Genomic DNA, 15,234 nt, shown 5'->3' with positions numbered 1-15,234 from the left:
TCTCTGAAAGTTTTAGCTCTTAATATTAACGTTTAGACAGAGCGCAATTCAATCAAAGTTTGTATGGAAAGAGCATGGAAAATTTTTGAAAATTTAAAAAAAATGTTTTAGGTATAACTTAGCGACAAATGAATGAGTTTTATTCATTCATTTGTTCGCTAAATTCCATCTAAAACACATTTTTAAATTTTTTTTAAATTTTTCCATGCTATTTCCATACAAAACTTTGATTGAATTTTATCTATTTGGAACCATTTGAGCCCCTGGGAGCAAGGAAATTCGAAAATGACCATTTTAAGGACCACCCTAATATATATATATATATATATATATATATATATATATATCATTTTAGTCATTTCAATGTATAATGAAATTTGATATTGCTAAGTTTATCTAAGAGTTTTAAGTCTTCTAAATTAATAAAAATTAGACTATTAGTTTACATTATTAACAATTGTTTGAGTAAATAATGTATTATAATTTACATTATGTTAAACCACATTATACAACTTTATATCACATTTACCATGCTTCGGAATGCTGTTTGGCAGTGTAATGGCTTTGGTTACCATTAAAAATGTAGACTTGAAATTACGTGCATCTATTATTTAAATATATAGGAGAGAACTAATCCTGTAATGGTACTTTGATGTATTCAAAAAGTTATCAAGGGATTCCTTATTTAGCATTAGCAGTTGTGGAAGGTGGAGCTGTCTTCTTTATGATTTCTGAAATCATAGTGTTGGGAAACGATGAATTAGACATAACTACAACACTTCTACCTGCACGGCCCACTAGCATATCACATACTTGCTTCCATTCATTGGTTTGAGGATTGTATTCCTCGGCTGCAGTTAGGTATTTAGATCCATCAAAACCACCAACTGCCAATAATCTATCCCCAAACACACAGACGCCAATTGCATCACGGCAGCAAGTCAAAGAAGCCATAGGAGTCCAGATGTTTGAGACTGGATCATATCTCTACTAGGTCATATCTACTTGCACTGGGATTAGATGCTGGCGCATCATGACCTCCAAGTGCATAGAGGAAGCCATTAACAGCTCCCACTGCAACTCCACCTCTTCTGATGCTCATAGAAGCACACATTTTCCACTTATTAGTATGTGGATCATAGCACTCTACTGTACTTAAACAACCACCGCCATCATGACCGCCAACAGCGTATAATTTTCCATTCAACACAGCTACACCAGGAGAATTTCTCTGACATATCATGTGTACAACGTAGGACTATGTGGGAGCAATTGGATCCCAACGTTCCACAGTGTTCAAGTATGACCAACCATCATGACCTCCACTTGCGTATAAAGGTCCTTCTAAGATTGCAACACCTAGTCCGTGTCTATGTGTGCTCATCGGAGGTAGCATGCTCCAAGTCTTGCTAACTAAATCTAAACATTCCACTGTATTCAGTGTTTTTAATCCATCTCTACCTCCAACAACCATGAGTTTATCTTTAATGATCACAGATCCGAACTGCAATTTTCGACCACTCATAAGACCAAAGGAAGACCATTTGTCACTCCACGGACAATATAATTCCATGGGAGTAGCTTCTCTGGTGGCATCAACACCACCTAATACGATTACTTTACCAAGAGTAGCTTTTTTGGCCCTTGACCAATTGTTAGCAAGATAAGGTCGCCTCTCGGGCAATAAATGCCATTTCAGTGCATTCACTACAAGTCTCTGACACTCCAATATGTTACCACACAAAACATCTACTTGATCAACTAAGAATGTTGGTGAAAGCAATGAAAGATGAATAAACTCTAACAAGCGTGGAAGATGTTTTTCTCTATTGGCTTTATCTTCATTCACCCATTCCATGAGTGCTAGAAAAACTTCCTGTTCTGAATTAACATTTAGATCATCACTTCTGAGCAATGCTGATAACTGAGTATCTGATAACCGCAAAAACTCTTCATCTCTCCATACTTGCATGAAGTTTTCATGAACGTAACTTATAGACTTCTTAAGCAGGGTTGGGCAAGATTGTTGTTCCGCAAACAAAGCAATTCCTAAGCAATTAGAAGGGTGCAATTGTTTTGCAAGAAATGTGCAGCATGCTTCAATGACATCATTAAGTTGCAACAAACATGCTGTTGCAAGTAACGTCTCCACGTTATCTTCTCGTAGCTCGATAGAACCCGTGTAACAATACTGCACGAGATTTTGTAGGGCATCCCCATCGACAGAGCATAGCTGAATTTCATTCTGATTTGCTTCCTTAAGGTTACCTGTAAACATGACAGAGAAGTACTCACTGCATGCTGAGAGAACAAGCCGATGGGCGGACACTTTTGTCCCATCATTGCCAGCAACTAATGTGATATCACACAGTTGTCCATTATTTAAGTATGCTTGCATTTTGATAAGACTGTTCTCAGCATGGTTATAGCACTTATAACTTTGCTCTTGGCTCGATGTGGACGACAGGCTCAATTGGCTGATGTCTCTGCTTATTTTTTCTTCCTCCTGCTTATCTGCGGCTGCTTTCGTCATATTTGAAATGATTTAAACTGTTAGTGAGAAAATATCATATATTTTATATAATACTGTATATTATATATTGCCAAATCTTTTGCCAGATAAAACACTGTATGCTACAAGCATTTGAAAACAAGTTAAACGCACAAAGCCCACCATTCTATTGTTTTCTATTTTGAAAATTGTTGATGCATATGTCATTGACATGCGAGCAATGGAATGATTCACAAATGTTTTGTGTATGAGTGCATATCATAGAAAGGGATAAGAGAATTTTAGAAAATACTCGGAGTCAAAGTGTTCGTTCGTTTCAATTATGTGTAATAAATCCACTCGGAATACTTTTAATGACTCATAAATTAATTTATTTTTTATTGATTAAGTCGATTATTTAAACATATCGGCAAGTTCATGTAACTTGCTTCAAGGCTAAATACCAAACCAACTACTTTTAATATTGTTTACCATGCCTAACTTCTCCTGACTTGCATTTCTTCTTTTTTTTCTATTGTAACTTTTGTTGCTTTTTTCAGGATTAAGTTTCTGTGTTACAGGACATTTATTTATTAAATCATTATTGGCAAGGCGCAACATACCTCTCAATTTCTCCACGAAATGTTCTGCTTTCACGTATTTATTACGATGGCAGATATTGTTCTTTAATGTATTGAAAAATGATTCGACAGCAGCATTTGAATACAAATGTTTTCTGTCATTATCTAACATTAGACCTGACCACAAAGGTATAATTGGAATATACCTGTCCACTACATAATTTAAGAAACCTGGGAGGAAAAAACGATTAATAAATCCTTCTTTCGGTATAATCTTTTCGGTTTCGCATTTAATTCGAAGGAAATCTTTATAAAATAGACAATTTCGTACAAGATCTCACATGGCTCACAATCATTTGCTATTTCTGAAACATCAGTATCAGTCAAGATTGTCTTGTTTGATACTGAGTCATTATTTTCAAATAAATTTATTTCCTTGATCGCTAAATCTATTTGTACATTATAATACTTGCTAACTAAAATCCACACAATATGAGTGAACATTTTTCGAGCATGGTTTAAATCTCTACATCTTTCACCTAAAAGAAAACTGTGGCGGATCCAGCTTTGGCGCCAGGGGGGGTCGCTTAGTTCAAATAAAGGTCACGTGATCAAATGGTTGTAATTATTTCAAATTGAATTTAGGTATTTTATTAATGTAAATAAGTACTCTACATCTGAAAATCGCTACATAACATATATAATAAAAATAAATATATAAATACATATAAAAAATAAAATGTATAATAATAACTGAGTCCTCTTAACATTCAAATATATAATTATTACGAAAAAACAATTTTACTATATATAATAACTACAAAACATACTTAATAATTTAAAAAATAAGCAAAATACACATTTTCAAATTACAAAATTAATTTTTCTTTTGTGTCTTCTCCCAAAACGCGTTATTACATCATCGACGTCAATCGCTATATTTTTATGTACATGGAGAAGTGCCAGTCCTGTCAAACGATCTTCCGCCATTGAAGATCTTATCCATGTTTTTATTCTACGCAACGTAGAGAAAGACCTTTCTGCTGTAGCCACACTGACAGGTAGTGTAGCTATAATTTGTAGGAATTTTCTTATGTTAGGATACATATCAATGTCACAATTTGTAATAACCTCAGATATTGATTGCGGTGTATCCTGAGTTTGCTGCCAGGACTGCCACTTCACCATCCACAGCCTATATTCATTTACAATAATAGACACTGGAGTGTTATCTAGTAACAGTTTATGGTCGTTAGCTAGTTGTCTTACAGCTTCAATGTCTTTATTGTTATGTTCGGTTTTTGGCATAAAAACATTCAGCTTAAATAAATTAAGTACATCAGGAGACAAGCGGTCCTGGAGATCGCTGATTATTGAATCTAAAAGAGGAATATAAACAGCTCGGCGGAAATAATCTCCAGCAGACTGAGCAGATTGATTATTGGCTCTATGTATCTGTTTTGGTACTAATCTCGGACATTTAATATCTATATCTAACTGCTCAGCTACTTCTTTAGCTTCTTCAAACAGCTGTTGGAAGATTTCGTCCACATTTTCTCTTTTATTTCTCAGAACCCTTAATGTGTCATTAAAAGCATCTGTAGCTTTTTTCAAATCAATCGAGCTCGATTGCAGAATTCTGCTTAAAGATACAGTAGTACCTGAAAAAAAATAAGTTATAGTTACTGTAGTGCATAAACTAACTAATGAATTTGTAAAAATAATAAATTATACACCCACCTAATACATCACTTAAGCAGATGGAAGATATTATAAAGTCAGAACTGCGTAATGTTTGCAGCAAGCAATGTGCATCATTGGCAGTTTTATTATCTTGCCAAGCAGAAATCTTCTCCAGAGCGCTACAAATTTTGATTAAGTTGTCCCCTTGAAACTGAAGATGCCCATCATGCCTTTCTACCCAGCGTGTTTCACAAATACCTTGCATGGCAGCTCCAAGTTCTAACTTAAAAATTGCATGCCTCGTTGGCCTTAATCGTTCTCTGTTTTCATTAATTTGCTTTAGTTTTTGGTTGTCTAGTTGGTTTGTTATGTTCATTTCCGGTTTGTGGAAATTTAATAAAAAGTTCTTCCCGGCTTCGACAGCTGATTGATGGTATTTATTTCGCTGGTGTGTTAGCAGAGCACCATTTTCACCTAGCAAATCATCAAAAGCTTTCATTGGTTCCCTTACAAATCGACGCAAAGGTGTTTTTGTCTGAACACCTTGCAATAAAGACCCTGGTCTTTATGCGACAAAACCAGCCATTGAAATTTTTCGAGGTGAGATTTTTGTGCATATTTTTTTGTCTGTTTTCCCATTTTATTTACAATACAATGCGGAAAAGTATAATTAGAGGGAGGCTGCCAATGTTTTTCAAGCAACACAGCTTTCATCGAATCACTAACGATTTTTCCTGTATAACAACCAATATCCGCAGCAAACATTGGTTCCGAAAGTGTTGGAGTTTCTTCATCAATTGATAATGCCCTACATTGCAATGCATCTGCAGAAGCAGAAGCATCGGCGAAGCAGTTATTTTCACCTGAAGTTGTAGGTGAATCTCGAGCGATCTCGAGTCTCGGTTTCTTTGAGAAATATGAATCTATTTTATTCAACGAGCGTTTCAATCCACTTTCCACTTTTCCCTTAGAATCAGCCTGCAAGCAAAACCATGCGAATATTTTTATTATTAAGCAAAATGTTTTTCTATCTCCCTTAATGTCAAAATAATTAAAGATACATAAAAAATAAAATACACAGGAATAATGAAAAAGTGATTTTTGTAATGAATGAATCGCTTGTGTGCGCCATTAAATTCTAAACATTGATGATTTATTTATAATTTAACGGATTATTGTAAGCCCATAATATTTAAGTATATTATTCAGTGTATGATATCTTTTGTTATAAAAAGTTAAAAAAAGAAAGATGTCAAAAAACAATTTTGAATTTTTTTTACGAAGAAACGGCTCGGCCCAATATTTTTCGAGCAGTTTCTGACGAACGATAAAAAATAGTCGATGCTAGTCTTTATCAAGATATATCAAATGGCTTTTAAGTTTTTGAAATCGGTTCAGCCGTTTTTGAGAAACGTTTCGTCGACGAAAAATAAAAATTCTGTTGACATACACATATACATGGCAGCTCCAAGTTCATATTTTTTTAACTTCCCGAGGGAGAAGTTTATGTATTCATCAAAATATCCGATTCGCTAATTTTAGTAATCGCTTGAAATCTCGACGTTTCAAGTCATTCTAAATCGAATGAGACCAAGTTTAGAAAAGGTATGCGTGTGTGTTTGTATGTAAACAGATTTTTGCCGCAAATCGATATTTTCTCAAAAACGGCTGGACCGATATCAAAAATTCATAAGCCCTTCGATGTATCGCGATTAGGACTAGCGTTTTTCAAGTTTGCGGTACGATCAGCCAAACCGTTTCTTTGTGAATAGCAGAAAAGTGAAAAAAATCGTCCAATTTTTAGCCCGCAGTTCTGAATCGATTTTGAAAATTCAAAAAGCGTTCGAAAGATATTAGTTGGGAATCGCGCTGATGAGTTTTTGGTAGAGATCGGCCGGGCCGTTTTTTTTTGTAATAAAGTGTTGAAAAAATTTTTTTCGACGATTTTTATTATTATTTTTTGACGGTAAATACAATAGCCTTCTAGATCATACTAAAATGTTACGGCCCTACGACAACTCATTTAGCTTAAAAAAATTCGTCAAAGTTTGCAAAAATTAATATCGTTTTTTGGCATTTGTCAAAAATACACCTTTCATCGACGTTTTCTCAAAAACGCCTGAACCGATTTCAGAAATTTAAAAACCATTTGAAGTATCTCGATGAGGACTATCGTTTATCAGTTTTGTGCGACGATCGGCCAAGCCGTTTCTTTATAATTTGGAATAAAGTGTTAAACTTTTCGTCTACATTTAAGCTCATACTACCGAATCGATTTAAAAAAATCAAAAACTGTTCGAAAGATATTAGTTGGGAATGATACTGATAAATTTTAGGTGAAAATCTACCGAGCCGTTTTCTTGTAATTCATAGTTGAAAAAAAAACTGAGTCGATTTTTATGAAACTTTTTTTGATGATATATATCATGGTCTTATACAACTTACTAAAATATTACGGTGTTACGACAAGTAGTTTATTTTTAAAATGAGAAGTTTTTTTGATTTCTATTAAAATTAAAATTAGATGATTTACTTGGTATAGCGATAAAGTATCTGGTCTTAATAAACATACTAAAGCCTGTTACGGCAAAATAATGCAAATTTTGAAAATTTGGTTTCAGAAAATACTCCTACTGGGTTTTTAATAATGTGTAACAAATCCACTTCGAATACTTTGAACTACTCATAAATGAATTTATTTATCATGGATTAAGTCGATTATACACATATCGGGAAGTTCATGTAACTTGCCTTATGGCAAAATACCAATACCAACTAGTTAAGTTTGGTTTCACTCCACTCACAATGACTTGAAACGTCGAGAAATATAAAATTAGCAAATCGGATTTTCTGGTGAAAACAAACTTCTTTTTCGGGAAATTAACACAATATGAATAAAAAATAAAATATTCCAGATAACAATTAAAATAATAATACTAAGATGTAATGAATATCGAAAGTTAAAAGTAATTTGGAAGTTATAAAGAATTAAAGTAATGAATGTAAAAAATAGAGATCAATGCTAAAAAGTATAAAGGAAAAAAGTAAAAAAGTAAATATAAAGTAACATATGAAGTAACTTACCATAATAATATTTCAATACAAAACACATAAACTAAGAAACACTATTTTTATAACACTTTTTTTATAACTCACTACACTCAGTTTGTTGCACTTTATTTTAATTATTTCTGAAATATATTTTATTTTGCGCTCTGATTATAATTTATTAAAGATTTTAGACGTTGGTTAGTCGACAGTTCAGATCTAATTGATTTTTCCGAGGCTATTATTTATATGTTATATACGGCCTAATGAATGAAACCCATTTATAAAAATTATTAGTCGTCCACGTGCATTGTCCTCATATCTAATTCGTTATCAATGATATTTTAAACAAAATATATAATATATACAATCGACACGCTATAATACCCTATATTGTATATCTTCCTATTCATCATTCGTATTCGTTCATTATTTTATTATAACGAAAATTTACAAGTCAGTCATCGAGTGATAAATAGTTTTATAATCAATGATAACATTGGGCCTGCTGGTGAATGATTTCTTTCTTATGCGTACGTTGCAGATTCTTAGAAATCGTTCATATACAATTATTTTATTTATTTATTAGACAATCACAAAGTATAATAATTTTCTATAAGTCTTTGTGATGTGTTGATATCTAATTATGATTTGTTTATAAACTAAATACATTATACTAAGTACTAATTAATATCGACTAATAATGTACTCGGATTTTTTCTTTATGACAATAGTGCCGACAAGTGTAGAATGAGAAAAAGGTTTTCGGCTTGTTATATTTGGCGGTTTACCTAAATCTTGTAACTAGCTCAGGGGGGTCATGACCCCCGTGACCCCCCCCCCCTGGATCCGCCACTGAAAGAAAAATAATTGAGCTTACAGCTACAGATATTATTTCCTGATCTTTCTTTAAGTCTCTTTGTGAAATGACTGCAACATAAATGTAATGTTATGTTTTCTGTAAAAAGTTTAGAACTTTTATACGATATAGAACATTTTCCACTTTATCGCCTTCAATGCCGTAATTGGCGGCATGAAATTGTTGAAATTTGGCCCAAACGGGATGCTTGACCAAATTTGCAATAAGGGAGTCTACAGTCAGAATAACATTGTGGTCAATTTTCGCCATATTTAATTTATTTAAGTGCTTTTGACCCCACGTTTCACTTGTTCTAGCAGTAGGAATGACGCATTTATTGATATTTTCAAACTTACTAGACACAGTGAATAACTTTAATAATAAATAAACAACTTTATTTGTAATACAAACAAACTTATAAATTCCGATAATTCAATATTTTGTGGAAAGATATCTTTATCAGAATTCTGATACAAATAGGCACAAATATCTAAAGTATATAGTTACTTACAAAAACTCCGGCTTGTATGCACAAAATTCTAATAAGTAAATAGGTTACGGAATCTCGTGGACTCGCTTTAACTCTCAAAAACAAAATAAATCTTTGCTTCTTCAATTCGCTGTCATTTGCCAACTCAATCATGCCTATTTATAACACATCACGTTTCAGCCAGCATGAAGTTGCCGCCGAAAAAACTTAGCTGTCAAGTTCAAAAGTTTTGGATTCATAACATGTCATTTGTTTCTGTCATTTGATTTTTCGCCTAGTTTATTTAAAGTAATTTTTTTGGCGGATTTAAACCATAATAAATACTAAAAATTGATTTTATGGCAAATCAAACACGCGCTGTGAGTGTCTGATCTTATACTTAGTTTCAGTGTGATTAATCAGTGTTTTTGTGTAAATAATTTTTGACAAATCACTGTGCTAACTTTACACAACTTAGAGAAGTGTCACCCTGCGGGGGACACTATGGACAAATTTTCTATTACGGAAACATATAACGTGCTTTACGACGATTCACTAACATGTTCTGAATATGTCAATGAACAATTGCGTCTGAAGGAAACAGAACTTTCGTCTGCTAATAAGCATATTTCAACATCAAATACCAATATGGACGTCGATCTGATGCAAGTAGCCAATATTGAACAAGCTATTCAATGCAATTCACAAGACCCTGCAGTGACTGCTTCAAAGCTGGTATGTAGTCAAAATCAAAATATGCCCAAACAATTAACTAAGGTTCAAACATACAATACGGAAAATATTTGTACAACTAATCCGAGACATTCGTGGCAACTTGTTACAACAAAAAAAATTGTACAAAGTAAGAAGCGTAAATTATCTGATGATACTAATAGCACTCCGGTTACTCTGTCAAATAGATTCGAACCGCTAAATAGCATAAATCAGTTGCCAAGCACTATTATCAATACTACCAATAATAATGATTTCTCAACAACCAACCAGAGACCTCCACCGATTTTTATTTACGGCGTCGACAATTATAAAGATATGATGGACGAAATCAACACTATTATTGATCTCGAACAATACACTTTCCGCTCCTTAAATAATAATGTAACTAAATTAATGTGTCAGAATTCTGATGTTTTCAGAAAACTAACTAAACATTTGCGTGCAACAAATGTTATTCATCATACTTATCAACTAAAAGAGGAAAGGGCGTATCGTGTTGTAATCAGGTATTTACATCATACCACAGATATTGCAGAAATCAAGAATGAGTTCGTGAAGATAGGTCATGAAGTAAGAAATGTTACAAATATACTACACAGAGAAACTAGGAAGCCACTAAATTTATTTTACCTTGATCTTGAACCCGCAAAAAATAACAAAGACATATACAGCGTAACAAAGATTCTTAACAACATAATTCGTATAGAACCGCCACACTATAATAAATCCGTTGTGCATTGCAAAAGATGCCAACAATTCGGTTACACTCAACGTTACTGCAATAAGCCGTTTACTTGTTCCCGTTGTGGTAACAATCATACTACATCAGACTGCAAGAAACCTGAAAATGTATAAATTTTTGTACAAATTGCGACGGAGATCATGCAGCTAGTTATCGTGGATGCCCAGCATATAAGAAGGTATATGATCAAAAATTTCCAAAAATGAATCATAATACACCACAAACGTTTATAAACCAAAAATCCAACAACAGACATACGGTTAATCCAACTATTACCACTAACCCGTACCCGAATCTAAATCCAAATCAGATCGCTAATCAAGGTCACCCTCGAACATATGCACAGGCGTTAAATAACAACGTTAATCCAGAGTCTGCTTCAGGCATATCTGCAAGCTTCGCTCAGTTCATGCACGAATTCAAACAGATGTTTAATCAATTAATTCATCAAAATGGTGTGGTTTTAAACCTGCTAACAACTTTATTAAATAAAATTAATCCGTAATGGCTAAATTTATAAGAATTGCACTTTGGAATGCCAATGGGCTCCTACAGCACAAGCTAGAATTAACTACTTTCCTTACTTTGAATTACATTGACATAATGCTAATAAGCGAGACCCACTTTACTAGCTTCTCTTTCTGCAAGATTCCGAATTACACACTACACTATTGCAATCACCCGGATGATACGGCTCATGGAGGATCAGCCATACTTATTCGAAATACAATAGTTCACACCGAACTTCCTCCGTACCAAAAAGAACACCTACAAGCAACAACAATACTTGTTAGTATGCATCTTTACAAATTATCAATCTCAGCAGTGTACTGCTCTCCACGACATAATATCAAGCAAACAGATTTTGAACAGTTTTTCCATCAATTGGGTGCGAAATTTCTTGTAGGTGGTGATTTTCACTGCAAGCACACTTCTTGGGGATCACGTCTGATCACAAGCAAGGGTAATGAGCTCCTGAGAACCTTAAATAATAATAATTATTCATTTCTGTCTACTGGAACCCCGACATATTGGCCTAGTGATCCTCAAAAAATACCAGACCTGCTCGACTTCTTTATTTTGAATAACATAAATAAGAACGTGACGAATATTAAGCCATCATACGATTTATCCTCAGATCACTCTCCAATTGTTTTAACTATAGGAATCACAGTTATACAAAAAATAAATTCAAATATATTACATAGCAAATATACAAATTGGGAAACATTTCGAGAAGTTTTGAAAGAGCGAACAAATTTACATATCAGTCTCAAAAGCGATGCTGAAATTGACAAGGCTACTGAAGATTTGCTTCATCACATTAAGACTTCAATTCAAGAAGCAACTCCTAAAACTCAAGCATCATCTGCATTCCAAGATATTCCGTTGGAAATCAAAGAACTTATTCGGAAAAAAAGACGTACTAGAGCTAAATGGCAACAAAATCATAGACCTGACGATAAAAATACATACAATAAACTTTGCAGAGAACTTAAAAGCAAACATAGGCAAGTCAGAAATGAAAATTTTGAAAAGTACATTAATAATCTATCCAGATCAGATAACTCGATATGGAAAGCAGCTAGTAATGTGAAGAAGCCTAAATTCTTTTCTTCACCTATTAGAAACAGTGCTAATGATCCTTGGGCAAGAAGTGAAGAAGACAAGGCGCACCTATTTGCTAAATACTTGTCTAATGTTTTCAAACCATTTGATTCCACCATTGATAAAGAGATTGAAGAAGAATTGCTTAAACCTCTACAGTCTTCACAATCTTTCAAACCTATCAAACCCAAGGAAGTCAACTCTCAAATCCAGATGTTAAATACAAGAAAATCGCCTGGTTTTGACAAAATAACAGCAAGGGCGTTGAAAGAACTTCTTAAGAAAACGATTGTTTAATAACTTATATATTTAATGCCATACTAAGAGTAGAGTATTGGCCAAAATCATTTAAGACTGCCCAAATATTAATGATTCCTAAAAAAGGCAAAAACTTGACTGAGGTATCTTCATATAGACCAATATCCTTGCTTCCCGTAATATCTAAACTGCTTGAAAGGATCCTTTTGGACCAAATCAACAACGAGCTTCCTTCAGATTGGATCCCCTATCATCAATTTGGCTTTAGACGTGAACATTCGACCACACAGCAAGTTCACAGGGTTATTGATACTGTACACAAGTCATTTGAAAATAAGCAATTTTGTAGTGGTGTCTTTCTGGATGTTCGACAAGCATTCGATAAAGTTTGGCACCCAGGACTTTTATATAAAATAAAAACATACCTTCCAACCAGGTATTATGGGATTTTAAAATCCTATCTACAAGATAGGATTTTTCAAGTGAAAGTAAATCAAGTAACATCTGATTTTCACAAAATAATGTCAGGGTTCCACAAGGTAGTATTTTTGGACCCTTCTTATATGTTTTATACACAAAGGACCTCCCATTACTTGAAAATCTGACAATTGCTACATTCGCTGACGATATTGCCATACTAAGCAGTAATCACAGTGCTGATCAAGCTTCCCGACAAACGCAAGAACTTATCAATAAACTTCAAATGTGGCTTGCTAAATGGAAGATTTGCATAAATGAAACCAAATCAGTTCATATCACATTTACCCTGAGAGAGGGTACGTGTCCTCCAATTTATTTAAATAACGTCCAGATTCCGAAACAGAACATAGTGAAATATCTTGTTGGTCCATTTAGATAGCAGACTTACTTGGAAAAGCCATATAAAACAAAAAAGCAGCAAATAATGATCAAAATGAAAGAATTTGATTGGCTACTGCGTAAAAAGTCAAAGCTCTCTGTCGAAAATAAGTTGCTGCTATATAAATCGATTATTAAACCAATCTGGACCTACGGAATTGAGCTCTGGGGATGTGCTTACAAATCTAATGTAGCTATAATGCAGAGAACTCAATCAAAAATTTACGTACAATTCTTAATTCTCCGTGGTACGTGACAAATGAAACCATTCACAGCGACCTCAACATGAAAACGGTGCAATTAACGTTTAAAGAAGTTAAGGAAAAATATAAGCGCAAACTGGACTCACATTTGAACCCTTCTATAGTTGACATTAATCAACCTTTTGGCATTAGGAGGTTGAAACGACAATGGCCCTTAGACTTAGTCTTAGATTAAGTCTAATATATATATTAATTGTAAAACTGAGAAGTTCTCATTGGAGTTCTTCTTAGGCATCACTCATAAATATTGTCTTTTAGCTCATAGGAATCTTTATGTATTTCTGATTGCTAAATAAAACTGAGTTAAAAAAAAAAAAACATTGACAGCTAAAACCTGTCAAGATCATGATTAATATTATGATTTTTAAATTGTTTAGGACCAAGATAATAGCCTACCTTAGACAATATAATAATTTAAAATACAATCTGGTTCCCTAATAGCAAATATTGCAGAAAAACTAAACATATCTGTTCCAAGATTGTATGAAGTATTTTGATTTAGTGTTATAACATAAAAAGTATTTTAATTTTGTTATTTCATCGACTGAATCTGCTATTTGTTGTTTGCTGAGTTTTAATTTGTTGTAGACAGTTGTAGGTTTTATTCGTATGTATTCAGCTTCCACTGAATTAAAACTAGGACCGTAGCCCAACTTAATAATTGCAAAGGAACATAGAAATTTGTACAAGTTTTCTTGTTGAAATGTCTGATTATATAATAATAATTAATCATAATATAACACATAGAAGGATAAAACAAATAAAAATAATAACTTGTTTAATTTATTTATAAAACAAAATATCTTATTTAATAAATATATTTTTAACTTATAGATTATATTGTAATCTGATTGTTAAGATTAGCAGAAATAAGCAAAAATAAAAAAAATCAATAAATGTATATGGCGCGATCATAACTTCTGCCGCCGCGATAGTAGCCACTGACGATGATTACCGCCGCCACGTCGATCGCCGCGATAATTACCGCGGCCACGGTAGAAGTTATTCCGGCCGCTGCCATTGTTTTGCTGCCACGGTCTTGGCCTTCTTTTTCCTGGCCGCTGCTATTTTCATTCCTGCCTCGGTCTATAATTCTGTTGTCGGGAGCAAATTTTTGAATTTTCTTGAAGATAATTCCGACAGCATTCATGTCATACTCTGTTATAAAATATGGTAATAATGGATTTGTGTATAATTATAATTTTTATACTGTGAAATAATATTACTGAGCTTATACAAAATTTTCAAATTTCTGCGAGGATAGATAGAAAATGAATTAAGTATTTCTTCTTTGACCTGCTTTTTGAAAAGTTTCGAGTGACATTCGATGAATTAAAGTAAAAATCTAATAAAAAGTATATATGTAGAGCAGGGCAAGGCACAAAGGTCCAATTTGACGTTGAGCAAATACAAACTCTATTATAAAATCAAATCAATTATATCACAACAAATTACGCTTCTATAAAAATTTCGAATTAAAAGTGTAAAGTTTTTACGCGATTTTGAAATAATATATCACCTTATAATATATTTATATATATATGTATGTATAAGTATGTATGATATGCTATATATAGAAGATAATATATACCATAAATCTGCGGCAGACACGGCACACAGCCCAACGGTATGATTGAGA

The 15,234-nt window shown here is 33.4% G+C and overlaps 1 protein-coding gene and 1 pseudogene across 1 annotated transcript; both read right to left on the bottom strand.

Moving 5' to 3' along the window:
* Nucleotides 1-681: 681 nt before the first annotated feature.
* LOC113377454 lies at nt 682-2,413 on the bottom strand (annotated as a pseudogene).
* Nucleotides 2,414-3,294: 881 nt separating this feature from the next.
* On the bottom strand, nt 3,295-5,254 carry LOC113377366. Its single transcript, XM_026617704.1, has 3 exons — nt 4,813-5,254; nt 3,991-4,733; nt 3,295-3,303 (listed from the first exon to the last, which is right to left on the bottom strand). Exons 1-3 carry the CDS (start codon nt 5,252-5,254, stop codon nt 3,295-3,297), a joined length of 1,194 nt encoding a protein of 397 aa, XP_026473489.1.
* Between the last annotated feature and the right edge of the window lie 9,980 nt (nt 5,255-15,234).

The sequence above is a fragment of the Ctenocephalides felis genome, unplaced genomic scaffold (genome assembly GCF_003426905.1).
Source record: "Ctenocephalides felis isolate EL2017-DRISC unplaced genomic scaffold, ASM342690v1 CF-g0.4_SCAFFOLD_00132, whole genome shotgun sequence".
Classification (NCBI taxonomy): domain Eukaryota; kingdom Metazoa; phylum Arthropoda; class Insecta; order Siphonaptera; family Pulicidae; genus Ctenocephalides; species Ctenocephalides felis.
This window is presented reverse-complemented; position numbering and strand designations above follow the sequence as displayed.

Excerpts from the sequence above, each read along its gene's own strand:
- LOC113377366 (XM_026617704.1), bottom strand. The coding sequence starts at position 5,254 with ATGAAAGCTTTTGATGATTTGCTAGGTGAAAATGGTGCTCTGCTAACA. Across the intron at positions 4,734-4,812 it reads CTGCTTAAGTGATGTATTAG|GTACTACTGTATCTTTAAGC; the intron begins GTGGGTGTATAA and ends ATTTTTTTTCAG.